Source organism: Poecilia formosa, unplaced genomic scaffold (genome assembly GCF_000485575.1).
Source record: "Poecilia formosa unplaced genomic scaffold, Poecilia_formosa-5.1.2 Scaffold93, whole genome shotgun sequence".
Classification (NCBI taxonomy): Eukaryota; Metazoa; Chordata; class Actinopteri; order Cyprinodontiformes; family Poeciliidae; genus Poecilia; species Poecilia formosa.
The window spans coordinates 399,101-426,628 of record NW_006800032.1 but is presented as its reverse complement, the minus strand read 5'-3'; the positions used below and the strand labels follow the sequence as shown (position 1 = coordinate 426,628).

At 42.8% G+C, this 27,528-nt stretch overlaps 3 protein-coding genes across 3 annotated transcripts in view; 2 read left to right on the top strand and 1 right to left on the bottom strand.

The window, feature by feature from the left end:
- The first annotated feature begins 1,185 nt into the window (after positions 1 to 1,185).
- Positions 1,186 to 16,433, top strand: ankfy1 (ankyrin repeat and FYVE domain containing 1). Its single transcript, XM_007557943.2, has 25 exons — positions 1,186 to 1,195; positions 2,673 to 2,880; positions 2,983 to 3,101; positions 3,501 to 3,636; positions 3,916 to 4,039; positions 4,952 to 5,101; positions 5,209 to 5,374; positions 5,487 to 5,691; positions 5,795 to 5,863; positions 6,588 to 6,790; positions 6,904 to 7,001; positions 7,096 to 7,297; positions 7,536 to 7,634; positions 7,744 to 7,897; positions 8,055 to 8,223; positions 9,757 to 9,875; positions 10,562 to 10,718; positions 10,809 to 11,009; positions 11,110 to 11,286; positions 11,381 to 11,528; positions 13,174 to 13,264; positions 13,373 to 13,497; positions 13,575 to 13,721; positions 13,815 to 13,905; positions 14,850 to 16,433. Exons 1-25 carry the CDS (start codon positions 1,186 to 1,188, stop codon positions 14,980 to 14,982), a joined length of 3,501 nt encoding a protein of 1,166 aa, XP_007558005.1. The 3' UTR covers positions 14,983 to 16,433.
- cyb5d2 (cytochrome b5 domain containing 2) lies at positions 15,935 to 18,262 on the bottom strand. Its single transcript, XM_007557944.2, has 4 exons — positions 17,907 to 18,262; positions 17,663 to 17,803; positions 16,939 to 17,125; positions 15,935 to 16,855 (listed from the first exon to the last, which is right to left on the bottom strand). Exons 1-4 carry the CDS (start codon positions 18,160 to 18,162, stop codon positions 16,681 to 16,683), a joined length of 759 nt encoding a protein of 252 aa, XP_007558006.1. The 5' UTR covers positions 18,163 to 18,262; the 3' UTR covers positions 15,935 to 16,680.
- A 329-nt stretch (positions 18,263 to 18,591) lies between these two features.
- The window catches only part of zzef1 (zinc finger, ZZ-type with EF hand domain 1), a 37,156-nt gene continuing 28,219 nt past the window's right edge, over positions 18,592 to 27,528 (top strand). The window contains exons 1-13 of the mRNA XM_007557941.2: positions 18,592 to 19,156; positions 19,813 to 19,957; positions 21,304 to 21,498; positions 21,603 to 21,786; positions 21,884 to 22,083; positions 23,538 to 23,748; positions 23,816 to 23,932; positions 24,046 to 24,224; positions 24,766 to 24,864; positions 24,960 to 25,051; positions 25,298 to 25,443; positions 26,525 to 26,630; positions 27,107 to 27,325. Coding sequence (XP_007558003.1) covers positions 18,743 to 19,156; positions 19,813 to 19,957; positions 21,304 to 21,498; positions 21,603 to 21,786; positions 21,884 to 22,083; positions 23,538 to 23,748; positions 23,816 to 23,932; positions 24,046 to 24,224; positions 24,766 to 24,864; positions 24,960 to 25,051; positions 25,298 to 25,443; positions 26,525 to 26,630; positions 27,107 to 27,325 — 2,307 coding nt within the window. The 5' untranslated portion in view covers positions 18,592 to 18,742. The remainder of the gene's footprint in view (positions 19,157 to 19,812; positions 19,958 to 21,303; positions 21,499 to 21,602; positions 21,787 to 21,883; positions 22,084 to 23,537; positions 23,749 to 23,815; positions 23,933 to 24,045; positions 24,225 to 24,765; positions 24,865 to 24,959; positions 25,052 to 25,297; positions 25,444 to 26,524; positions 26,631 to 27,106; positions 27,326 to 27,528) is intronic.

Sequence of the window (27,528 nt, the reverse complement as noted above, 5' to 3'; positions counted from 1 at the left end):
TTGCACTCACACAAAAAGGTAATTGCCGTTGGGAATTGGGAACATTGAGTAATCGCTTGTGTTCATGGATATTTTTTCACCCAAGAAGAATTCATATTGGAATTGTTGAAATCTTTCCAGATCAAGCAGTAGAACAAATCCTGGAGTCATGAAAGCCAGAGGATCATGATTTCTATATCTTGCACCTTTTGCCAATGAAAACCAACATTCTGCATCAATAATTTTCCCCACCCTCCCATATCAGTTGGTGACATAGGAGTGAAGGGGTTTCAGAAACTTTCTTTCAGAAAAAAAAAAAGTTTTGATGTGCTTTGCTTAGTAGACAAATGCCTTCATCGTCATCAAACCTGCTCTGGCTGAATGGAATGAAGAAAGTGGTTAAAATTTCAGTGTCCCTCTCCTGCATGGGTTTGACACCTGTCCTTCATTTTACCTCAGGGATTCCAATAATATCCCAGATGGTTTTAATGTGCAATCATTCCCAGACTGTCACCATACAGTGAATAACCTTAAAGGATTTTAAAGTATCCCATTATTTCAACTGACAAGCTGTCCCACTGCCCTACAGCTGCATTTATCTGAAAAACATCTGGGACTTATTTTGAAATTTTTTAATCCATATCTATAAAAATTCACTGTATTTAGCAACGTTATTTTGTCTTCAAGACAGTACATTACTTCTGCCTTTATATGTTTAGTGGAGCCCACCGTATCATAAATAAATATTGTTTTTGTTTTATAGTTAGCAAGCCCAAGGCAAAAGCCAACTAAGCCATGCTTATGAGCACAATTGTCTATTTCATTTTTAAAGAATGTGAAGTGATTTACATGTGTGATGCAGTAAATTTAAGTGACGGCTTGCCAGTACATATCTGCCGACATTAAATGCATAACAATCAAGCTTCTGCCATTTTAAAACTGTATTATTGGTGCTGCTGTGGGTGAGTGAGCCTCAAATCTAATTCTGCTTGTGGCCCGAAACAGTCTAGAGTTGGAAAGGTGGTTTATTTTGAACTATTTCACTATGTTGACCGATGTACATGTTCCTAAAAGTATCATGTGACCACCTTTCCATCTGCTAACGAGCTTTTGTGAAGCACTTAAACGCACCACCACCGCCCACTGTGAGCCGCTTCATCATATCGCGATAGACACCATCAGTCCGCGGAGCTAACGCAGAGCAACATGGCGGAAGGTGAGAGATTTTTTCCCCCCTCTTAACTATTTAATACACGCCCTTTATTGTATTTTTCATTGATATTCCTTTCAAATCGTGTTACTCAACACCTTGACAGTTTAATAGGCCATGCCTTGTCAGGGGCTGTTTTTCATGAAGTACCGCGATACTGTTCTTGTCACACTCATCATGCAAGTGAGCAGAATCTGTCGTTAGCGTCCGTTGGTGTTGCTGCTAGCCGAATTTTTGTTGTACGAGTTGGGCGAAGTGGCCAAAATAAATTGCCGCCGCGGTAGACGCAGACGAGTAGGAAATGAGTACCAATACCAACAAGCTGACCATTACAGAGCGACTGTTAATACGTCAAACGAGCGTGTAATGTTGCTATTAACTACTGATTAAATGCCAACGTCATGCTTCGTAGCAAACTGCCAGTCTAGTTTGATTTAGTAGCCTTTGCCGCTTCGCTAGCTGTTTGCCCTGCGCTTTTACAGCTCAGTACGGGGTAAACAGGACTGTGAACCTGCCAGAACAGAAAGAAGAGAGTCACGCCTGCTCAGCTCCCCCTGGGTTCAGGTGCCAGGTCCGAGGGCACCTCCTATTTTAAGCCAGGAGTTTAAGGGGAAATCTGCTTACAAACACACCAGCTTTATCGGTGCTGTTAAAGCTGCTCGGCTTTTAAAGGATTCCTAGCGGTATCGCATTGACAAAGAACCACATCTCAGAATGGCAAACCCTTGATTTGGTTAATTAAATTTGCGCGCTTTTATTATGGTCCATGTCATGTTTTCTGTATGCTTTGCCATCGTCTGCTGCCAGATGAGTCCAAAGCTGTGATTGCCTTGTCGTGTGCCGCCAATCAGGTGCTTTTTTTCCCCCCCCACTTCCTCATGACCAGTGGCTCTGCCAGTGACCGTTTACGATGGACTGCACAGTAACCTGCTGCCTCAGCAGTCTTGCTTCACTAAAACTTTTACTGGCTTAAAGGAAGGAAATGGGCCTCAGAGGAACTCGGCAGACTCTTGGCTTTTGTAACATTCACTTGAGGGAGGACAAAGGTGTGGCTGCGCTAATGGGATTTGAAGACTTCTGGGGAGAGAGAACTCTTTCCACATTTAAAAAGTTTTTTTTTTTTTTTTTTCTTTTGGCATTCTGTTTAATAGACCTGGAGAAATTGGTAAACAATTATTTGGATGATTTTCAAAACTTTTTACTAATTAAAAAAAAAGAAGAAGAAGAAATCTAAAAAGTGCAGCGTGCCTCTGTTATTTGACACAGTTATTCTGCTTCCTTGGATAATCGATTAATCGGTTCCTAAGACAGTCATTAGATGTCCACAGGTCTTCCTCTTTACTCTCGGGTTCCGGTTGCCTCATGCAGTCGGCTCTAAACCCGTGTTTGCTGCGGACCTTTGTAACCCTCCGTCCTTGACCCTGTGTATCGATTTGTTCCCCCCACCCCCCCATCTGTCTGCGTTCACGTGGGCCCCGCGCAGAGGAGGTGGGGAAGCTGCAGAAGCACCTGGCCTTGCTGAGGCAGGAGTACGTGAAGATGCAGCAGAAGCTGGCCGACACCGAGAGGCGCTGCGCCGTGCTCGCCGCGCAGACTTCCAGCCAGGCCTCTCCCAGCCCTGCGAGTGCAGACACCTTCATCAGCCGCCTGCTGGAATTTGTGGCCAACCTCTACCAACAGGAACACTACAGGTGAGGATCGCACTTTCAATGACCGGGTGAAGTCTAAGTCAGCTTGAGTAATATGCTGGTTTCTTTGTTTTTTTTGTTGTTTTTTTTTTGTTTTTTTTGCAGTGATCTGAAAGTGAAAGTCGCGGGCGATCAATACTGTGCCCATAAGTTTGTGCTGGCCGCTCGCAGTGATGCCTGGAGTCTGGCCAACCTGGCATCCACCGCTGAACTGGACCTTACTGGTGAGCAGCACTGGTTGTGTTGGTGGAGTAGCTGTCATGATCCCCCGCCCCGTGACTGTTTTTGTTTTGGGGCTTTTTTTTTTTTTTTTACGTTATGAGCTATTGCGCACTAAGGAGAGCTGTCTGTCAGTCAGAACACTTCTTTGTTAATGAATAACATTATTGAAATGAGTCAGATTTTTTTCTTTCATTTATAATTTCTTTTTTTTAGAAAAGAAAGCAAAAAAGAATTGGATTAAAATCCGTTCTGATTCGAAAGAAATCTCATGTTTTACGTTTAAGTCATAATCTCCCATTCCTACTGTGAGCATATAATTATGTAGGGCAATAAACACACCCCAATCAAAGCCAGTATTTACTTTTTCACCTGAATCTGTTTGTCATTTCAATGCTTCTCAGACTGCAAAGCTGAGGTCGCCATGGCGATGCTGCGCTGGGTGTACACAGACGAGCTGGAGCTCACCGAGGATGACGCTTTTCTGATTGAGCTGATGAAGCTGGCCAACCGGTTCCAGCTTCACCTGCTCAGAGAGCGGTAGGAGCCACCTGCCATTCACAGGCGCATCTCAATTTTTTATTACTTTTTTTTTTTTTCCCCCTCTCGTTTCAGAAAGCAGAATTAATACATTCATTACATACAGAGTCAAACATTTGAAGTATTGTCTTGTAATTTTGATGATTGTAGCTTTCCGGTAATGGAAACGTAAAATTCATAAAGATCAACAACAAAATAAATAAAAATCCAAATGTTATGCGACGTTGTTTTTGTGGTTTACACAGTAAAGTGCAAAACTTTGTCCGTCTGTCGGAACAGGTGTGAAAAAGGCGTGATGTCATCCGTAAACGTGAGGAACTGCATCCGCTTCTACCAAACGGCCGAGGAGCTAAACGCCAGCACCCTGATGAACTACTGTGGCGAGATCATAGCCAGCCACTGGGTGAGTAGCTTCAAGTTTCTGTGGCTTTTCTTTGAGGAAATCCAACTGTCATTTGGAGCCTTTTGCTACATTTCCTCCTTTCAATCTCCCACAAACCAAAAAAAGAAACAAACCAAATTCTCAGGAAAGCACCAACGTACTGTAGTCTGTTTCAGATCAGATTTTAAACTCTTCAAACTCACTTTGTTGGTTAGTGTTTCAGTTTTTCTGTAGTTCAAAAGCAGCTCTGAACAAATGGATATTTTTTCTTTATTCTTGGCTTAAATGAAGTCTGTCTGGTTCTGGGCATGCAGAGCAGAACCAGAACCACAAGACCCGAGTGGTCTGGAAGCTCGATACGACAACAACAGATCTTTAATGTATTTTAGTTTGTAAACTAACAACGGTGTTTTAAAGCCTATTCTCATGAGCTGCAGGGAGCCATTGTGAGGACTTTATTGTTGTTAATGTTCTGGTCAAAACAAGGAAATGAAACGGACTTCTAGTTAGAGGTGCACCAATAAATCGCCTCAGATTTCTCTTGTTTTGTGCGATCAGTCTACCGATCACATCTACCTCCTCAAAGGTCTGGAAATCAGCCACTGCTCCCTGCTCTCCATTTACTGACCTTTCTGACCAATAACTTTGCTTAAAAGAAAAACCAAACATTTGCACTTCTTATTCTAACGTCTTGACTTTTATGTTTCTCTGTGAGGTTTTCATGTTTTTTCCCCATTTAGCTCAGATTTGTTTTACTGTCCTCAGCTATTTTTACGCTTCAGAGAATGAAACCGATTCAATCTAAGAGAAGACATAAAAAAAAATCAATTCTGTTCAGAATAATCTATTATGTTTTTTTTGTTGTCCTCCCAACCCCCCCCCATTCCCTTCATCGTCTATGTTGTTGTGACCGTTTCACGTCTTTTCCGTCAGGACGATCTGCGGAAAGAAGATTTCAGTACCATGAGTGCCCAACTTTTGTACAAGATGATCAAATCCAAAACGGAGTACCCTCTCCACAAAGCCATCAAAGTCGAGCGGGAAGACGTGGTGTTTTTGTACCTCATAGAGATGGATTCGCAGGTAGACGCCGTCCTCCCTGCGTCTCCGTCGATCGAGTACCGCAAAGCTGTAATAAAAGGTCTTGTTCCGCCGCGGAGAAGTTGACGAGTTTTCTACCTGCTTTGCAGTTGCCGGGGAAACTGAATGAACTGGACAACAACGGGGACCTCGCTCTGGACCTGGCGCTCTCCAAGAAGCTGGAGGGGATCGCCACGACTCTGGTCAACAACAAAGCCGACGTGGACATGGTGGATCAGAGCGGCTGGAGCCTCCTTCACAAGGCCATCCAGAGAGGTCAGTCGACATCATCCTGCCGCTGGTGTAAAACTGGACTTTAAAATAATTTCTGAGGGGAAAAAAAAAAAAAAAGTTTTCAATCAGAAATTTTTATTTCTTCCCCCACTAGGGGACGAATTTGCTTCCATCTTCCTGATCCACCACTCGGCCCAGGTGAACGCAGCCACAGTGGGGGCGGTGGAGACCCCGCTCCACCTGGTCTGCTCCTTCAGCCCCAAGAAACACACGGCCGAGGTGATGGGCAGCATGGCCCGGATCGCGGAAGCTCTGCTCAAAGCTGGAGCTAACCCCAACATGCAGAACAGCAAAGGCAGGTGGGTCACATGACGCCGGCTCCGGGGGAGCTTTACTGCGTTGTAAACGTTTAACTGCAGTGCAAAGTGTGACGCCGCTTCTTTACCCGTGTTGCGTTTTCAGAACTCCGCTGCACGAAGCCGTGGCGTCGGGGAACGAGGCCGTGTTCAATCAGCTGCTGCAGTGCAAACAGTGAGTACCACTCTGATCAGAAATCCCAGCAGTGCTCATTGTGATTGTTTCATACGTCTCTGGTGTGATGTAACGAGCTAATTAGAGCTGTCTCCTGCAAAAAGCGTTCATACTCTTTGAACCTATTCATATTTTGCAGGGGTGTATCTGGGATTATTGGGGTAAAAGCACTTAATGCCCCTCACTTTTAAAATTTTAGTTCTTGTAGTATATAGTTTGTTTTTGTGTGTGTGTGAGTCAAAGGCCGTTTAAAAGAGTGCATCGTTGTTACACTCCAATGTTTGTCCCTCAGTTTTACAAAGAATCAACCCTTCCACTGAATTCTTTGGCTTAAAAAAAAAGATCTCATGAATCAAAATGCAATTTAGGAACAATTCTACATCCCATGCCTCTGAGTATTCTGTTGCTTTTTGCGTCGTAGATGTAGCAAAATTTACGAGATGAGCTCGGTAAATTTGAGAAGGCAGCACTGCTTTGAGGCTGTCGGCATGGAGACGCATTGTTCTGTTAAGTAGCCCATGTTCTGGTATCTGGTGGTCTTCCTTTTATTGTGGAAGTGCAGCGCATGTGTGGAATTGTGTGTCTATTGTACAAAAAAAATGGGGGGAGGGGTAAAAAAAAATAATCACAGCTTGGGCTGCCAATTAAAATCTCTGTAAAGTATGTTAGGATTTGTGACAAGATGTGACGGAGTTCAAATGGGCCGTGTGTAATTCTGGCTTAGACTCGACCTGGAGCTGAAGGACCACGAAGGCAGCACAGCTCTGTGGCTGGCTCTGCAGCACATCACCATGTCCTCAGACCTCTCTGTGAATCCGTTCGAGGACGACGCCCCGGTCGTGAACGGGACGTCGTTCGACGAGAACGGCTTTGCCGCTCAGCTCATCAAAAGAGGAAGCAATCCTGACGCGCCGGACGCCGCCGCAGGTGCCGTTTGGGGCTTTTCGTTTTGTTCGGCGATGTTGCCGACTGCCGCTTTTGTCGCCGTGAAAGGATGAAACGATCTCCAAATTCACCTCGTGTGTTGCCCCTCCTTGCAGGAAACTGCCTCATGCAGAGAGCAGCTCGGGCAGGCAACGAGGCGGCGGCGCTTTTCCTGGCGACTCACGGGGCAAAAGTCAACCACGTGAATAAATGGGTACGCGTTTTATGATGACGTCCAATGTGTGCATTTTCTTTTACTAATGGATCATAACATGACGGCAAACTTATGAATGCGTTCCCGCCTGCAGGGCGAGAGCCCGCTTCATACGGCGTGTCGCTGCGGCCTGGCCAGCCTGACCGCCGAGCTGCTCCAGCAGGGCGCCAACCCCAACCTGCAGACCCAGAAGCCCCTGCCTGAGGAGACCAACGGCGTGGCTCTGCAGACGCCGCTCCACATGGCCATAGCTCACAACCACCCAGATGTCGTTTCTGTCATCCTGGAACAAAAAGGTAAGCAAAGCTTTCTAGACTGGCTTATGGTATGTCGCAATTTTTTTTTTGTTTTTTTTTTTTGACACATTTTTTTTTTGTCTTGTGCAACTAATAGTTCAGAAAATGTATCACTTAGCTAAACCAGGAGCTTTGGAAAATGTGAGAAATGGTGTTTAACTTTCTTGACTATTTCTGATTCTTTGATGTTTTGAACGTCCTGATGTTTGACCGCTTCTCTTCCCGTCTTGCCTCTCAGCCAACGCACTTCACGCCACCAACAACTTGCAGATCATTCCAGACTTCAGTCTCAAAGACTCCATGGACCAGACAGTCCTGGGTTTGGCCCTCTGGACAGGTACACTTCACCAAATGGACGTCTTCATCCGCATCATCTAAATTTTTCTTGTTTTTTTTGTTTTTATTTAATTTTTTTTTATTTACCAAGTTCTATCACTTCCTGCCAGGTATGCACACTATCGCGGCCCAGCTGCTGGGCTCCGGGGCTTCTATCAATGACACTATGTCTGACGGACAAACCCTGCTTCACATGGCCATCCAAAGACAGGACAGCAAGAGCGCCCTCTTTCTTCTGGAACATCAGGCAGACATCAACGTGAGGTAGCAATAAATCTTACAAGCATTCCAGCAGTTGGTTTTTCTTCACTCACTCAGATTAAAACCGATTGATAGTAAATACAACGAAGGAGCGATTTGGGTCCAGGTAGACGTTGCGCTTGCGTTCATGCGATTCACGCTGCGTCGCCTCTACTTCCAGAACGCAGGAGGGACAAACGGCGCTGCAGCTGGCCATCAGCAACCAGCTGCCGCTAGTGGTGGACGCCATTTGCACAAGAGGAGCTGATATGTCTGTTACAAATGAAAAGGGGGATCCTCCGTTATGGCTGGCTCTCGAGAACGGCCTGGAAGATATCGCGTCCACGCTGGTAAGAGGGGGGGGTGGGGAAGAAATTGTGTATGTGGACAGTAGGTTCAGTTGAACAAGAAGTTGTGCTAAAGAAAGTGTACAATAATTTGCTGGTTATTGTTACATGTTTTGTGGAGATGCGATTCAAGTTTTTGTAGTTTTGCTTTGATGCATTTTCGGCTGATTCCGATTTCACTTTATGTGGCATAGGAAAAGCAAAAAGTGTTTATTCAAGCCTTGAGCTTTCATTATTTACATTTTAAGATGGAAGACGATCTGAATCAATGTTCCATAGAACAAAGCTGATGTTTTGGTTACTTTTTATGTATTTGAAACGCATCTAAGCTTTTGAGTTGAACAGCTAATATTCTCTTCATGTGAATACGAGGCTGCTGTGTTGCGTTTACTTTTTTCCTGTCCTTTTCATTCATTATTTCTTTTTAGTTGCATTAATTATTCATATTTATTGAGTGAATGGGGGGTAAAAAAGTACAATGAAAGCCCAGATGCTGGTTGTGCCTCAGCAACCATATTGACATATCTTAAAGAGTAAAGCTTTACTGCTTCAAGGGAATTTACAAAGATCAATGACATGGCATGAGCCATCGCTAGCTGTTTGTTTTCTTTGTAAGCAACTCATGGAAGGTTATAAAGCTGCTAATGGTTGGTCTGATGTCATAGGATGACGAACTGAACAGTGCGTCTTGTTCTGCTGCTCCACCATTCTAAGTAGCAAAGGAATTAACAGCCAGTGTGGCTAATAATGAAACAAGTTAATATTAACAATCAGACTGAAGCTGAAAATTGGAACAGAAACTAGATGCAATTTGACATACTGATTCTAGTTAATCGCTAATAATTTATAATTTGATGTAAAATGACCAAAAGTAGAAACTATTTGTGGTTAATGCTAATAAATGTGCCAAGTACAGATCTTTTCTTTTTTTTTCTTTTAACACTGTAAATAAGTAAACTAAACATGGACCTAGCATGTACCATTTCCATTGTTTCACTCTAAAGAGGGGGGGAGGGGGGGAACAACTTAGAAATATATTGATATATTTTTCTGATACTTTTTAGAAAGAACACTGAGCTTTCAACAAAAGGTTGGAGAGTAAGCCAACAGTCAAGTGTTTTTTGCATCGATTTGAAATTTTAGTCTCGTGGCAAGTTTCTTTAAGGAGCTGGAGCGAAGTCACACTGAGAGAAAATATACTATTTAAAATAAATAAAACGACCGAATGATTAGAGTTCACGTCTTCAGCAGATCATTTAAACAGTCTGTATCAAACACTGGGAGCTCGTTGCTAATAGAGGCACATGTGGTAAACAGCAGTCTCCCTGGGAATCCCATAGAGGATGTGTTAAATGAGAGCCTGAATGACTGGCCAACATGCAACCACAAACAACTTTTCCTTTTAAATCCCCCGTCTACAATCTGTGCTTCATCTGACTTAACTTTTCACTATTTTTGGGGAAGACAAAAAGATCCAAGGAATACATTTTTGTACCATTTCCTTTTTCTGACACGACGCCCTTTTTGCCCCACTAGGTGCGTCACGGCTGCGATGCCACATGTTGGAGCCCGGGCCCCTCCGGCTGCCTGCAGACCCTCCTGCACAGAGCCGTGGATGAGAACAACGAGGTCTCTGCCTGCTTCCTCATTCGCAGGTTTGATACTTTTCCCTGTGTGCAGATCAAACTTACTGCTGTTTTTCTTCTGAATCTAGATTTCACAAAAACAACAATCCCCCCAAAAAATAAATGAAGTATCAAAAGTATGTTGACATTTTTAGGTCTGAGGCCAGGAAACGTATTGTAGTTGGAGTTTAGTACATCTTNCCATAGAGGATGTGTTAAATGAGAGCCTGAATGACTGGCCAACATGCAACCACAAACAACTTTTCCTTTTAAATCCCCCGTCTACAATCTGTGCTTCATCTGACTTAACTTTTCACTATTTTTGGGGAAGACAAAAAGATCCAAGGAATACATTTTTGTACCATTTTCTTTTTCTCACACGACGCCCTTTTTGCCTCACTAGGTGCGTCACGGCTGCGATGCCACATGTTGGAGCCCGGGCCCCTCCGGCTGCCTGCAGACCCTCCTGCACAGAGCCGTGGATGAGAACAACGAGGTCTCTGCCTGCTTCCTCATTCGCAGGTTTGATACTTTTCCCTGTGTGCAGATCAAACTTACTGCTGTTTTTCTTCTGAATCTAGATTTCACAAAAACAACAATCCCCCCAAAAAATAAATGAAGTATCAAAAGTATGTTGACATTTTTAGGTCTGAGGCCAGGAAACGTATTGTAGTTGGAGTTTAGTACATCTTCGTCGTGTGTGTGTGTGTCTCTAGCGGCTGTGACGTGAACAGCCCGAGGCGACCCGGACCTAATGGGGAAGGAGATGAAGAAGCCCGAGACGGACAATCACCCCTCCACCTGGCGAGCAGCTGGGGCCTGGAGGACGTGGTGCAGTGCCTTTTAGAGTTTGGAGCTAATGTCAATGCACAAGTGAGTTCATTCTGTCAGTTGTTCTTTTCTTTTTGTGTGTGTGTGGAAGCAAATCAAAGTTGTGAATGTGTGGCCTTCGTGTGTTTTCAGGATTCAGAGGGCAGAGCTCCCATCCACGCTGCTATCAGCAACCAGCACAACGTCATTATCCAGCTCCTCATTTCCCATCCGGAGATCCGGCTCAATCTCCGGGATCGCCAAGGCATGACGCCGTTCGCCTGCGCCATGACGCACAAGAACAACAAGGCGGCGGAGGCCATCCTGAAAAGGGAGCCCGGCGCCGCGGAACAGGTAGCAGAGGGGGGAGGGAGGGAAAAAATGCGTGAGAACGGCGTGGAAAAAACACACGGCATGAAAGTTTTTGTGTATTAAAATGTTCGTTCCTGTCCAGGTGGACAACAAAGGAAGGAATTTCCTCCATTTGGCTGTTCAAAACTCGGACATTGAAAGCGTCCTGTTCCTCATCAGCGTTCAGGCTAACGTCAACTCCAGAGTCCAGGATGCTGCCAAACTCACCCCTCTCCACCTGGCCGTGCAGGCCGGTTCTGAAATCATTGTCCGCAACCTGGTACAAAAGTCCTTTCTTTTTTTTTTTTTCTTCCCAGTCCGATTCCCAAAGTCGTGGTGAAATGTATAACGTTGGGTTGTGTATTTGTGTCCAGCTGCTTGCCGGAGCCAAAGTAAACGAGCTGACCAAACACAGGCAGACGGCGCTGCATCTGGCTGCCCAGCAGGACCAGGCCACTATTTGTTCTGTGCTGTTGGAGAACGGCATAGATTTTGCTGCTGAGGATGAAAATGGCAACAATGGTAATCATTTTTTTTTTTTTTTTTAGAAGTAATTTTCTAATAAAAGATGATGGCTGTCTTTCCTCACTCATATCTAAATATTTTTCATTTTGATACCCTTGGTCCTGTTGCCACCAGTTAAGTACGATGAATTAAAATTAGGCTCGATCATTTCCATTCTGAAATGTTTTGCGGGGCAACTTTATTAATTTGAACTTGTTTGCACGATGAATCGAAATTCTTATGAGGAATTTTTCACGATTTGATAGATTTACTTATCTAACTAGAACTGCTACTGAAAAAAGCCTGACGAGGTCATTGCTGATGCTTTAGGTTCATAATTTGCATGGAAACAGAGTTGGTTCTTTTTATTATTATTTAGACATTATTTCACTAACATTTCACTTTTTTTTTTTTTAATCTTGACCTTTTTGCGCCTCCTTGTGCTCTTGAACTTGCCGTTTTACAGTGACCTGATTTTAGGTCTTTTTGATAGAACCAAACATATTGTGGTTGGGGGGATTGAATGTAGGACTTATTTTATACCATGACGCTGATGCATTACAGGAACCAGTAAACATTCATGATCTTTCACCGGCAAACCAGCAGGTTTCTTTAAAAGTAATAACACATTAGTAGCTGTTGTTGAACCATAAGAGAGGGAAATGAAAGGAGCAGCTGCACCCAGAGGAGAGGAGTTAAGGTTGGGCCCGGCTCATTTGCATTCCCAAGTATCCTTGCATGGCAAATGTTCTGAGCTGGTTCCAACCCCGCTGTGAAGCAGTTCTGAAAAGCATTTGCAGTGAGTAGGACTACAACTTATTATTTTAGTCAATTATTCTGACGATTAACCGGAATAATAATGGCAATAATGATTCAAGTGGTTAAATTTAACATTTTAATGGAGGGTTTATTTTTGGGCAATAAAATAAACATTGCGTTAGTAAATTGGATTACTTTAGTAAATCTGAACTGCACATTTACAGACAAAGATGTTTTTTTTTTTGTGCTTTTTTATCTTAAATGCATATATTTTTGTACAGTTTTGACTTAATTATTACTCCTAACATGTTGGTGTTTTTTCAGTAAATGACCTTTTTTGAGCCTGAACACTTCAGTTAACAATCAATTACTAAATTAGTTGACAATTATTTCAATAATCAATCAAATCGATTAATGGTTTTTGTCCTGATCATGCACTTTTATGAAACATGTGTTTTATTGTTTTTTTTTTTGTTTTTTTTTTACATATTTGTTAAAATTACGATGTTGCGACAGCATAATATCAGACAATCTGTGAAAAAAGAGCGCCTCTGCCTTCTTCTACTACTAACTGCATAAATGCACCACTGAGTTAGAAACAACCAATCAGAGTCAATCAAACCCTCCTAAGATCCTCCTCCTTCCTCTGATTGCTTGTTTATACCCGGAAGGGGTTCATTCCTTCAGTAGTAAATCAGAAATCCTAATCTTTCACCGGTTGAGAAGCTCCATCTTTTCACAGATTATCCGTCTCATGTTGTACTGTCACAACGTGGAGACAGTTTTAACAAACATGGAAACTGTGTAAAAGTTACATTCTGTAGCTTTAAGGTTTATTCGTTTCATTTCATCTTCAAATCATGATTCTAATCAACATTTCTTTTCTCTGCTGCTGTTTCTCCAGCTCTGCATCTGGCTGTGATGCAGGGCCGCCTTAACAACGTCAGAACCCTTCTGACCGAGTCCAACATCGATGCTGAGGCCTTCAATCTCAGGTACTTTTAGTTCCATGTTTTACTGGGAGCCAATGTGTAGCAAAATGTTGGCGATGAAGCAAAAATGCATTTTCTTTTTTTTTTTTTTTTGTGTGTGTGTCTATTTAGGGGTCAGTCGCCAATGCATGTACTGGGACATTACGGTAAAGAGAACGCGGCAGCCATTTTTGAGTTATTCCTGGAGTGTATGCCAGAATACCCTCTAGACAAGCCAGACGGCGAAGGGAACACTGGTACTGTGGTGGTGATTATTTATCATGCAAGTTTAAAATGAGCTCTCCACTGTAATAATGCGTTGACTTCATTGCAGTTCTGCTCCTGGCCTACATGAAAGGGAACGCCAACCTGTGCCGAGCCATCGTGAGGGCTGGGGCTCGACTGGGCGTCACGAATAATCAGGGCACTAATATTTTCAACTACCAAGTTGCAACCAAACAGCTGCTCTTCCGCCTTCTAGGTGGGTTTTCCCCTGTTTTTTATTCAACATGAGAGCTGCTCTTATCCTCCAATATGTTTGTAGCCGAGCCACATTGTTGCTTTGCTTTTATAGATATGCTGTCCAAAGAGCCCCCTTGGTGTGACGGGTCCAACTGCTATGAATGTACCGCGAAGTTTGGCGTAACGACACGGAAACACCACTGGTTAGTTGGCAGCCATTTTCATCTGCACCTTACGGTCATTCCCAGACAGCAGCTTGGACAATAACAGAGTTTTGCACAAAATCTACTGCTTCTGTGTTTTTGAGTGTGTTTGTTTGGAAGGTTTTGCGCTACATTTAAGTTCAGTATCAAATATTTGATATAAGGGCCTTTTATAGAAAAAAATGCATGAGATTTATAAAAACTGTGAATGTTTTGATCCCTTGTAACACCATTTTATGAGGCTGGAAAAAAAAACCTTATTACCAATTGGTCCTATATCCTTTTTTTTTCTTTTTCTTTAATGTTTGTAATCTGCCTCTGTGCTCTCTAACATGGAAAAATCACAGAACTAACAGGCTAAACTAGTGGAGTTCAACAAAACCTCTTAGCCAGGAAACAGTTAAATACATATTTAATTAATTGCCTTCTTTGGTTATTATAAGTTTGCATCTTAATGAGTTGACATATTTTATGGCACATTTAATGATTTATTAGTTGTGCCCCTCCTTTCTTGGCTCGTGTTGCTAAGTGATGTAATGACAGCACATGGAGATAATCCCGATGGGCAACACAAGGCTTTCCAGCAGCGCTCCCTTTTAAGGCAACTCTTAATGCTCTTCTAATTCAATCAAAATGAGCGATATCAGCTTCACTCAGTGAACCAGAAGAGGATTGAACTGATGCTAGCACGCCATTTTGGTTGGGGTTCTGAGCTAATGCACAGAGCAAAATGGCTTCTCTTCCATCTGAACCATTTCCTACTAACTTATACTCTATCCTAATTACCGCCTTCAAAAACCGAAGCAGTAAAATTTGTCAAAACTAAAATTCTAGCTACAACTGTACAACGACTGAGCTTGTAGAAATTGTTCTTGCTCTAAACACGTCATCGTCCAGCTCCTTAACCACTCTCTCTCTCTTTCCCGTTCCCTCTTCGACTCCAGCCGCCATTGTGGGCGCCTGCTGTGCCACAAGTGCTCTATAAAGGAGATACCGATCATCAAGTTCGACTTGAACAAGCCGGTGAGAGTGTGCGACATCTGCTTTGACGTACTGACTCTGGGCGGGGTATCGTAATGCCGTGACTCGCCGCCGCCGTTCAGGAATGCCACGAGGAAGGGTCGCGACGAGCAGCGGACGCCGAGGACCGTCGTCTTTATACTACTTCAGTCTATGGGAAAACTATTAATCTTCTAGAGAGACATCTCAAATAGAAACATCGTCTTTTTGTTGGATTGTATCAAAAGTGTCTGAACGCAGCTCGGCGACGGCTTGGCCGGAGTTTTTCTATCTCGATGGGCAAGGTTTGTGCCGATTGGCTCCTACGGGAAGCTGTTGTGGCGATACTTCAATCCGGTGATGACGTTGTAGAAGGGGTTTACCTTTCCTCTGTTGGGTTGTTTTTTTTTACCATCCACGGGATTCAAATGGACCCTCCCAAAGCGGAAAAACACAGTGCGACAAACTGATTCGTTTGTAACAGTTTTGATTATTCATGTTTGTAATCTGTTATCATTCACCCTCAGTTGATTTATTTTTTTTTTCTTGTGAGGTAACTGATCCAAATGAGTGATCATGTTGAGATGACTACAACAAATCCTGTCAAGTCGGCAGATGAAATGGCACAACAAATCTTTTTTTTTTTCTTTCTTTAGTATAAATGAAAATTGAGTATAACACATGACGGAGTATTAGGGGACACTAAAGAAAAATATAAAATTACAAGAATAAAGTTGGACTAGTCACAATAGAATAAAGTCGTAGTCCTAATACAAGGATAAAGTTGTAATATTACTAGAATAAGGTCATAGTAAACGCATCATCAGATTATCAGGATCTGCCTGCTAATGACGCTAATCTGATGTTGATGTGTTAATAAATTATTTCCTTATTTGTAAAACCAATGCCAAAGCATAACTTCACAAGATGCTCAACATTCCTCCTCTGCAGCTGTAGGGCTGCTGCCTTTTTTTGTGTCCAAGTTCTCGTATAACAACTTTATTCTCGTAATATTGTGACTTTATTCTCGTTTTTTTTTTTGTTTTTTTTTTTTTCCTCCTCCTTTTTCTTGGCCTTGCCCTAAAACTCCGTCGTAATCAAGATCAAGAATCCGAGAGCCGAATTCATCAAGTGAACTCGCAGCGTTCTGTTGACGGTCATCATCAGTTGCGCGTCCTTCTCGTATCGCCGACGCTTCTCGATTCATTTGTAGCCTTTGTACGTTGGTTTTATTACGAATCATGTTCTGAAACGAATCACCAGATAACATTCCTTCTTTGTCCCGCCATCACTGATGTCTTTTTGATGTTTAACGCTCTTAATTTTCTCAGCCTAACGGGTGCACTTTATCAGAAAACACGAGACATTTCAGATCATCGGGAGAATGTGGACTAAGTAGAGGGTCGGCCAAGTGGAGCGGCCTCTTCAAGTATTGTTAAATTGTACAGATAAATGTGTGATATTTTTTTGACCACTACAACTGTTTTGTACTTTAAAATGCAGTTTGTGCTTGTCATTGTGACAAACCCTAAAAAAGAAGAAAAAATCTTGCCTCTGTTAATCTTTTATGCACATTGTTAAATCTTTTATGCACATTGTATTGTATCTGTATGCTCAGATATCTAGCCTGTCTCTTCCTGGTGTATTCTTTTAGAGAAAGGGAGGACAACTTTACATAAAGGTCATCGACAAAGCGTGCAGTAAAATGTCTTTATTCTGTTTGATATACATCTACATAGGTTTGTTGTAATTGTGAGTGAATTGGGCCCATTGTTCTTAGTCGTCTCCCACCATGCATGACTCGGCATCTGAAGGGCAGCCGTCATATTTCTGCATGCTGGGATGATCTGCTGCTGCAGATGGATCTTTGACACAGACGCACCGTGTATGACCGGAACCTGGGGAGAAGAACTTTCGTGGTACGCCAGTCCAGTCTCTTTTCACTCCACCGCTGCGTTGGGAGGACGGGGGGGGGAGGAACATTACATTTTTCAAATTTCATAATGAGACAATAGGTCTGAAGTGTTTCCATACCTTTTAGTAGAGCACCAGACTCTTTTGCCCGTACTAGAGCTCCACTCGGCGTTGCAAGGAGGAAAGAGAATCTTCTCGGCTTCTGATTGGGCCTTCAGTTTCTGGCCCTCTGCTAGTGAGGCTTCGACCTCCAGCAGGGCCGCTGTGGGCTGTCCAGTCTCATCGTAGAACCGTCCCACTACCAACCCTGAAATTCAGCGCATCGTACTGTAGAGAAATTATTTGACCCTAACCCTAAATGTGCAATTCAAAGAAGGCAATTGAACTTTGTAAGTCAGGAAGTATCAACTAGCTTTGTCCGGAGGATGCAAAAAAAAAAGAAAAAAGGATGGATTATTACAAATAAATAAAACTGTATTGAAGGGTGACTATTAAGATCAAAATGTGTTAAATTGAATAAACTACAGTTTTCCATTTAAATAGGACAATAATTCCCAACATATAGCTGTTTTTGTAAGTAGTGATGAAGGTCTTCCCAAAGCCTTCACTTCGACCCTTTGGAGAATTTACCCAGTGTGCTTAAAAACCCTATTTCACGGCAGGAAAATGTTAGAAAATCCACAATAACAAATCAGTCTTGTGGTCCGTGTTGGGTTTGGTGGATCTTCAGCTGAATCCCGTCGCAATGGGTAGTAATGGGGGGGAAAAAAATATATTTTGATTACGCTAAAAACACCTGAAGAGGAGGAAGAAAACGAGAGGCTTAAATTGTAAAGATCCTTACCAACATGCTGGTATTCTTTGTGATAAAAATCCATCCAGTCATAAAGGGCCACCACCTCCAGCGGAGACAAACTGGAGACGTCATCCGTAAGGCCACTTTCTGTGAAATCTCCTGTGATAAAAGCCAAGGAGGAATCTTTCCCTGAAAATACAGAGGCGTTCAACACAACATACAACATACTACTTAATAATAAAGTGGTCCTAGCTTAATAATACTGTAGACTCAATTTGAAGAGTGGCATCACCTGCCATAAAGTGATAACCACCCCCGGGTCCATAATGCTTGTGTCCTTTGTGTACATCAAAAACCTGGCCCAGAATGGCCAAGTACAGGCCCCTGCTGCCCTTTTCTCCGTCGTACAGAGACAGGTCACTCCTGCTCAGGAGCCGCGCCGGGGCCACCTTCTGTGATTCCCCTCCCCAACCACCGGACCAGTCAGGAGGAAAAAACAGCACTGCCACTAAAACAGACAAACACGCGCCCAGCGCGTATCTCAGCATGTTTATTTGGAGCCTGTTGAGTTATCCATCTACTTACATCACTTCATGCCTTTTAGAATGAACAGTGACGAAGCAGGTGCTTCCGTGATAACAGACAGCAAAGCGCGTGCGCAGCCGAGGAACTCAAAAGGTTCCCAACAGTTTATGTAAAATGGCGCATGCGCAACAAACTGTCCAAGTTATCCTCCAGTTTGCGACTACGAAACAATTTTAGTATAAGTTATGTTAAATGTTGTGTTTGTGGAAGAGGTCAGGATTATGTGTCAAGGTTACGTATGGGTTAGGCGTCTGGGGCAGAGAGAAAAGAGTTTATGAACCGGAAGAGGACTGAGAATGGTGGGACCTGATGGTGGTGCTGACGGCACGGCGCCTGCGCAGCCGAGATACGCAGAGGACGTCTCTTTTCAGCAAGTTGACGTACAGTGCGTGAATGCGGTAGTAGAGCGTAGCGGAGTTCTGGCTGTAGGTTGACGTTACAGAGGTCTGTGTACGGACCCCGGTAAAGCACGGCCGCTTCAAAACCGACACCAGCGGAGGCCGTGGGGACTTTTAGGGGGAACCCAAGGTGGGTCAGACGAACATGGGGAACGCAGAGAGTGGCTGTGGTGGAGGGAGCGGCGACGAGGAGGACATAGAGACGGAGAGTCCCGGTTTCGCGGAAGACAACCTGGCCTCTGCGGCCATTGGCGGTGCTGTCGGAGGCAGCGGAGGCACCGGGTCTGGGCGAAGCGGAAGGGGATCGAATAACCCTCCCGCCGCCACCGAGGGACCACCTAGCCCCGCGTTCCTTTTGGAGCAAGTGAAACTAAGAGAAGCGGCCGCCCGTGTCAGCGACTCGGGGGTCACCATTCACGAGTCCGTCCTGTCCGGTAACGAGGGCGTCCTGATACGGTGGCTGGAGGACCGGTTGAACCGCGGCGAGGAGTCCGTCAATGTGGAACAGTTCTGCGAAATGTTGGAGAGCAGAGATGCTCCCAGAAATGAATGTGAAGAGGTACATACGTTTTTGAAAGCGGAAAAAACAACAACACAACAACAGAAAAGAAAGCATTGCTGTCATTTGTGACATGACATGTATATCAGGTGTTTTGACACTTTTTGACGCAGGTATGAGAGGTGAACTGCTGATAGCGGCACCGCGCCCATCCATAGTGACTAATCAGCTTCTCTGATTGTAGGGAGAGGAGCAGAAATCAAGTCATGTAGTTTGCAGAGTGCGCACTGAACAGCTGTGATGTTGTTACTTTTACTTGTCAGGGTTATTGTCTCAGTTGTTTTCAGTGCTGGTCTCTTTGTTGCTGCCTTTTTGTGCGCTGACAGCCAGGTGGTGTGTGATAAGTTTGTGCCTCAGTCTGCATATTTGACTCTGTGTGGGCAGACAAAGACCATCTTTCATGTGTTAAAAGTAGTGAGCGGCGCACTGACTCCTTCAGGCACAACACACAAACACATCGCTGCTATCTGCTTCCCTTAAATGTATGTTGAATATAGCTACACTTTCAAAAGAAGTACTTTAATCCATTATGCATGTAGGGGTAATTCAGTTGTGAGTTCTAGGAATTGTATTTGCATGCGTTTGTTGTGTGTTGTGATGGGATTGATTTGTGTCAGAGTGTAAGGGTGTGTCGCCTTCTGTTTCCCCGATCGCAGGCGTTTGGACAGTTTGATGCAGAGGGGGATGGAGTGGTGGACATAGAGAGCATGCTGATTGCTCTGAAGAACTCCAACGGAGCTAATCTTCAGGGAGAATTGAGTCATGTGATACGACAGCTCCAAGCGTGCTCCCTCACACCAGGTAAGATTGGGAATTTGTTTACACACACACACACACACACACACACACACACACGCACCTGCACCTACTACGTTCTTCATTACAGCCCTAAAATTCAATGTATTTTTTTTAAACTGATGTCTGTTTAAATATTCTGAAAAGTGTGGCATGATTTCATATTTTGTACCCTTAGACGCCATTGCCACCAGCTACTTTCAAAGTTAACCTGTCAAATATCAGCGATGTGGACTCGAGTTTACATGACTTGACTCGAGTCCTTCATGTTATGACTTCATTTGTAAAAAAAAAAAAATAAAAAGAAAAAAATGGTCAAAAACTTTTGACTCGACTTTTGACTCAACTTTTGACACCAATGACTCGGGACTTGAATTAGACTCGAAAGTTTAAAGTTTAAAATTGTTATCCAAAAAAAAAAAAAAAAGATTTTGACACAACTCCCAAGACTTGACTCTCATCCTAAATTTGGCTGGCTGTGAATTTTGGATGTTATTCAGAGAAGCAGCCGTGAGCCCCGTGGAGACTCTGGAGGAGCTGCTACAGATTGGAGAATCTGTTGGAGAAAACACTGAAAGGTTCAGTTTAAAGTTTTGACTCGAGCTCACGAGGGAACAGAGCAATCATGTGGAAGTAGGTGGTTAAATGAGAGAACGATTGAACATCTTTCATGCATGCAAAACTTAACACCGCACATCACCCTGAACGCACCACCTTGGCTGTAAAAACATGGTGGTGGCATCATCATGCTGTAGCGACTCTTTTCTTCAACAGGAGCAGGGAAACTAGTCAGAGTTTATGGCAGGTGGGGATAATTACAGGACAACGCTGAAAGAAAGCATGTCGGAGGCTGCAAAAGGGCCGTGAGCTTTCAGCTAGACGACAACCTCAAACCCACAGCCAGGGACCCGATTTAAGAGTTTAGATCAAAACACATGAATTTGTTGAAATGGCCCAGTCAAAGTCCAGAACTAAATCTGATTCGGAACCTGTTGCAAGACTTGGAAGTTGCTCTTCAGAGATGTTCTGAATTAATTTTAGCTATTTAGCTAATGTAGTTTACCAGAAGATCGTAAGCTGACTATACCATAACACAGTTTAGGAGGGAATTAAAACATAGAATGATTGAAAACTATAAAAGGACTTAAATATTTGAAACTGTCATGATGGTGATTATGTGTATTTTTTTTTGTTTCTTTTTTCTTCTCTTGTTTGGACTTAATAGTTGATTCTGTTAATATTTGCTACACTAAATCTATGAAGTTCTGTATATGCCTGGACACCATTTGCCTGAAGTCAGACTCTTGTTTAATTGTTTTGTTTCTTATTTGCTTTGTTTTTATTTCCTACAGGTTTCGTCGACATCTTCTCAAAGAGCAAAGACCGATTAGGAGCCCACGCCTCTAAGATCCTTAAGTTCCTCCACAGGAATCGCATTCCCAGCAGTGCCATCCCGTTCCCGATTTTAGAGGGCTACAACAGCATCTGCACCATGAGGTCCAGCGTGGTTCAAGACTTCCTGGAATTTCTCCTGCAGAAGGAGAAAGGTGAGTGACAGAGTGAGGTGGTCTAAGAATTAGAGATGCGATGCATCTTCGCTTCCTGGCCGCTGTGGCAGAAGTTTGTCCCGACTGGAGTCGCTTCCTTTCAGATTTAGACATCCAGTACAGAGCAGAGCTGGATCGCGACCCAGACGTGGATAAAGTCAAGGTGGTCACACAGTGCTACAGCACGATAGAAGCGTCCTCCAACGTCTCCGAGATCTACAAGATGACAAACGGGGAAACGTCGTCCTTCTGGCAGTCGGACGGCAGCGCGCGCTCACACTGGATCAGGTGAAAAGTGCGACTCTGACTCTGCGGTCCTGAAACCGTCCAGTCGTGACTCTTCTAAGTTTTTTTTTTTTCTTGCACTCTCTCTTGCACTTCCCAGACTGAAGCTGAAGCCAGACGTGGTTCTGAGACGTCTGGCCATCGCCGTGGCTTCCAACGACCACAGCTACATGCCTCAGCTGGTCTCGGTGTCTGTGGGGAAGACGCGGCTCTCCCTGCAGGAGATCAGAGACATCCGCATCCCCAGCAACGTCACCGGCTACGTGGCTCTGCTGGAGAACGCCAACATCACCCACCCCTGTGAGAGCCCATCTTTATTCTCCGTTATAAAGAAAGAAAAACAAAAACGAGGGTTGAACCGATATGAACCCTTCAGCTAATTTCCGATATTTATACTGCCGCTAAAGCCGCGCTCCGATATTTGCCGATAGTATGCATATTCCTTTCAATGCTTTAAAAATAAAAATAAAAAGCAAAGCTACTAGAGAGCTACTTCGACAATAATATATAGCAATAGCTATAAAACTCAAACACATGTAAATGTTTTACTCCATTTCTTAAGAGACTAAATTTCTATTTTTGGTTAATCACATACAAAAAAATAAATAAATAAATAAAATACACAGAACAGTTTATTTGTGAATGTAAAAAGATCCAGAGGGGGGTTGAATATTTTTGCAAAAAGCCGTACGTGACTTGATAACAGTCGAGGAAAAGAAGCATGCAGCTGTCAGACGTCGGCACAGAACACACACGGTAATAAACTTGAACTATGCATTTACTTCCTTTGCATAGTTCAAATTGCATTGCATGGTTATTACCCTGCAAAGAGCTCAGGGCTGAGTAAGACGAGCTCAGGGCGTTCTGCAACCTAAACCTGTTTGCAGATGGGATTATCGTGAAATAAAGGTAGTTTTGGAGCATTTATTGTGGGAGAATGACTGTGCTGTTGTGATTATTAAAATCTCAAATGGCGCGTTTCTCTTGAAAGTATAGCTGGGGAAAGGTCAGGGGTCAGCAACCTCTACAGTCCAATGAGCCATAAGATTTATCTAGTGCTGCAAGAGACTTTAGAATAGAATGGGTTCTAATTATAAATGACTATTCTAGAAAATGTGCTTTTGTAGTTGTATCGAAGAATGACAGTTTTACTTCTATTTTTAGAATTGACCTTACAGAAACTTTTTTTTGTTACAATTTTGTAGAAACAAGAACTTTAATGTTGTAATCTTTCTCTGAGAAATAAGAGTTGCAGCCGTTGTTTTATTTATCATGTTGCACGCAGCTACTTTTCTTCCTAAGTATTAAAATTGGAAATACGATATTATGACTATATGATGTGTAAATTTTGCTTTATTGGGAACTGATAAAGATAAAATAAAAAAAATGAATGAAGAACTTAGTTTGGGATCTAATTACCAAATGAAAATGAGGGAATTATGCAGATATTGACTAATTTCTGTATTTTTGTTGTGGAAATTCTATTCAGATATTTCATTTAAAAAAACTGCAAAATGTAGCCTTTTTTTAGCTCTGTTTTCAAAAATGTTGCTCAGTGCTTTTTTTTTTTTCTTCTTTATTTTAAGTTATTAAGAACCACTGTGAAGGGCTTAAGAGTCACATTTTTCTCTATAGATGCAGGCAACAGATCCCTGGATAAGATTATCAGGTGTTATCTGAAGGGGATTTTAAATTTTCTTTTCACACGTGTTCCGTCACTCGGCTAACCGCGATTCTTCCCGAACAATCCCTAGACGTCCAAATAAACATCAAGCGATGCCTGAGCGACGGATGCGACACGCGCATCCATGGACTGAAGACGCTGGGTTATCAGATCACCAAGAGTAAAGAGGTGTCCGTCTCGGACGCTTCGGCCATCTGGTACCTGTCTCTGCTCACGTCCCTGGTCACCGCGTCGATGGAGACGAACCCAGCTCTGGCTCACACCGTCCTCCAAAGCACACAGTAAGATGCAGAGATGTAAAGAAAAAAAACAACAACGTGTTTGTAAAACTGTTGTTTTTCTCCTCAGGAAAGCCTTACAGCACATGCCGCCGCTGTCGCTAACGCCATCGTCCACAGAGTTCCCCAAGTTCTTCTCCCTGAACATCCTGGAGGAAGTGGACGGCTTTCTCCTCAGGATTGCAAAGTGAGCTGCTGTTTCTTTCTTTTATTTTTATTTTTTAAACGTTCATCTTTCCATCTTCTTCAGCTGCAGTGTGATCATTCTATTGATACCACTTTGGGTTTTGCTTTTTCCAGCTGTTGTGTGAGCCCTGACGCAGAAATGACTCTCTTGGCCTTTGCCCTGGCCAGAGGCAGCGTGGCCAAAATACTCCAGGCCCTGTCCTGCATCAGTGATTGTCTACAGACCAAGTACAAGGCCTCCTCACTCATCGTCTCCATGGCGTCTGTCAGGCTGCGATTGCTTTATCGTAACGGTAATTTGGCTTATCCTTCACCTTTCTGACTTGCATGTTATTCCTTATCATCCTTAAAAAGTCTTAAATTTATGTCTAAAATTAAATGTCTTCATTTTCTTAGAAAATGTAATCTTGTATGTTTTTCGGCTATATTTGTGTCTTTACTGGGCTTAATAAGAGGAGACAAAAAAACATACAGATTCAAAAAAACAGAAGCAGCCACTGCTAACTGGCTACTAACATACCCTTTGCTAGCTAGCTTTTTTGCATCTATCGTGAGTAATTGTAAATTTATTGCCAGTTGGCTGGATGACGTTCGTCTTTGCTATTGGCTCAATTATGTTGCCGACCTGTGTGCACAAAAACCTGGCACTACTACTGCGTGAAACATAATTTCTTTTGCAAATTTCTGCTGTGACACAGGTCTTAAATTTAATTCACAATGGTTTTATAAAGGTCTTAAATTTGAGTGCTCGAAATCTGCAGAACCCCTTCTTCGCATGTTCATCTTCTGAAGGGACGACGGCGTTTATTTCAACCAAACTGCGACTCGTTGCAGGAAAGCCCCTCCAGCTCCACCTGCAGGCCTGCGACGTCAAGAGCAAAGAGGAGAAGTCGGGACCGGAGAACATGCTCACAGAGTCTTCCACTGGAGATGGTACAGCAGCACCAAACTCAGTCTGGAAATGAAGGAACATGCGCTCATGTGTCAGCGGGATGTTTCTGTCTTTTTTTGTTTGTTTGTTTGTCCAGGTTTCCTCACAGAAAGCGGCAGGAAGAAAGCCAGCGTCATCCTGTCCACGGAGGACCAGAGCAACTTCCAGGTCACGCAGATGAAGATCAAAGTAAGACGGCACCATTTCACACGTTTAATAAGAGAGCTGAAGACATTTCAGTCAATCAGTCATTTTATTCACTCACTCATTAATTCACAAACACGTTTTCTTATAGCACGTGATCTCTTTCTTGCTTTAAACGTAAATAATAGCATTTTAAAATTAACTAAATCCCCTAATGTTGAGGTATTTGATTGAAATATAACTCGTGATTGGGTGTTGATTATTCTTTTGCGTTGTTGTCGATGTGATCAGGTGCGAAAAGGAGCGATCGGCGCTAAATGTGGCTTGGTGTTTGCGTACATGGAGGAGGAATCTTTTGATGCAGAGAAGCATTTCAAGAGGTTCAAAAAGTATGACTCGTGGAACTACAAGGACTACAAAGAGTTTGTACAGGACAGGTGAGGATTTCTCCTCGTTTTTTATTTTTCTTTTACAAAACTGTTCACAACTATCTAAAATTTTTCATATTACTAACACAAGTTTCAGCTATTCAAAAGGGAATTGAATGTGAAAAGCTGTTGTGTAATTGTGAAGCTGAAGTAAAATATGTGGTTTTCTGAGTTGTTTGCAAGTAAATGTGTGAAAAGTGTGGTGTGCTTTTTTTTTAGCCCATATTCTGACACAACTAAATAACACTTAATTAGTCACACAGTCAACCTCTGTGTGAGTAGTAGTTGATCACAATCAGTCCAAATGTTCATATTGATGCAGCCCTAATTTTTATTTGTGAAATATATTTTGATAACTTTGCACCAGCACAGTAACGTTTAAATCCACCAATTGCTTCACAAGCTTCGTCAAACATGTAAAAAAAAAAAAAATACAACTTTAATTTGTTCAGTCAGTGCAAGTAGGAGTATAAAAGCCAATGTAAAATAGGTAATGAAGAAATATAACAAGTAGTTCACTGAGTTCACTGAATAGTTCGTCTTCAAAATGTCTTTTCCAGACTCATAAATGTCAGTGCTGTTTTTGACGTTCTATACAATATCTTTCTATTTTAGATCTTTCCTCCACCAGAGTGGTTCTATTTAAATTATTTGTATGTACATATATCTTATTAAATATCTCACTAAATGATTTATTATATTTAAATGATTCATCAGGGAATATCCAGGCCTGGGTTTGGCTTGTGAAATTGAGTTCAGCTTTCTAGGAAATGTAGTTTAATCAAAGTTAATTCATGATTTAACAAAGAGCCAATTGCTTTCCCAGAGGAACAGGACGGTGTGGGTAGCTTTTTTTCCCCCCCTTGAATAAATTAAATTATTGTTTGAAAGTCACTTTTTATGTTCACTCGTGTTGTTTCTGTCTGCTATTAAAATTTTTAAGCGTGACAAAAAAATGCAAGAAGAAAATAAATCTGTAAGGAGGCAAACACTTTGTCACACTGCTGTATGTCCCTTAATGCCATGAGTGTCTTCATGGGAGGTCTGTGTAGTTTATTACCTTGAAGTCTCTCTGTCACGTTACCTGCAGCGGGAAGATGTCGGCGCAGAGTGAGGATGAGCCGATTGGCTGGTTTGAACTTGAAGAGGACTGGAATGATGTGGAGATCAAGCTGCAGCAGTGTCGCATTGCTAAGGTACCGGCCAGTCCGTTCGCTGATGCCGTTTAAAACTTTTTATGTACTTTTTCTGTTTCCTCCCAACTTCTTTGCTCTTAATTAATCCTATTTTTGCACTGGTTAGCATAGATTGGCTGTGTTATGCCTAAGCTTGTTAATCAATGAATGATTCAATAATTTCCATTCTGATTAATAATATTTTTTGAAGGGCAGTTTTGCTTACAGATTTCATTATTCGTTTTGTTTGTGTGGTTTTTATTTCCTTTTCATTGCTTTTGGTTGCTGTGTTTTATTTTGGATATTTAAAATGTCTTCCAGTTCCACCCTTTCTTAGTCTTTGACTTAAATTGTTCTGCCCCCCACCATTGTATCAGTTAAAAATGGTGTCGAAACAATAATGTTATCGTTTATCGCAGTCATTCCTGGGACAATTTCAAAATTTGTTATCGTTTCAGACTTGGTAGCATCAACATCTCATTGTTTTGTCTTCTCAGTTCCTGATGGTGAAGTTCCTCTGCACCAGGCAGGACTCGGCCGAGCGGCTAGGTGTGCAGAACCTCAGCTTCAGCGGCTACCTGTGCCCCGGAACGGAGAGGCTCGTTGACCTGGACGACCTCGGCGGACAGGGAGACGGCCTTGACCAAAATGGAGTCACGGGCCTTTGTCTTCTCAATAAAACCCTTTTCTTCATACAGCAGCTCACGCGAGACATGGTAACGTAGCACCGCCTGCTGGATTTAAGTTGCATTTTTGGGTGTAATCGATCTTCACTGTATTATAAACAGAGCAGCCGTCCTTTGGAAATCATTTCATAGAGATGTGGAAATGAAAGAGGAAGGAGGTTTTCCTCAGAAAATGTTTGAAAGACTTCCAGGAAGCCTGGACGTCTATTGATCCGGACCACTTTAAAAGAAAG

Excerpts from the sequence above, each read along its gene's own strand:
- ankfy1 (XM_007557943.2), top strand. Across the intron at positions 11,529-13,173 it reads GGATGAAAATGGCAACAATG|CTCTGCATCTGGCTGTGATG; the intron begins GTAATCATTTTT and ends CTGTTTCTCCAG. Across the intron at positions 13,722-13,814 it reads GCTGCTCTTCCGCCTTCTAG|ATATGCTGTCCAAAGAGCCC; the intron begins GTGGGTTTTCCC and ends TTGCTTTTATAG.
- cyb5d2 (XM_007557944.2), bottom strand. The coding sequence starts at position 18,162 with ATGCTGAGATACGCGCTGGGCGCGTGTTTGTCTGTTTTAGTGGCAGTG. Across the intron at positions 17,804-17,906 it reads TGGTTATCACTTTATGGCAG|GGAAAGATTCCTCCTTGGCT; the intron begins GTGATGCCACTC and ends CTGTATTTTCAG. Across the intron at positions 17,126-17,662 it reads CAAAGAATACCAGCATGTTG|GGTTGGTAGTGGGACGGTTC; the intron begins GTAAGGATCTTT and ends GCTGAATTTCAG.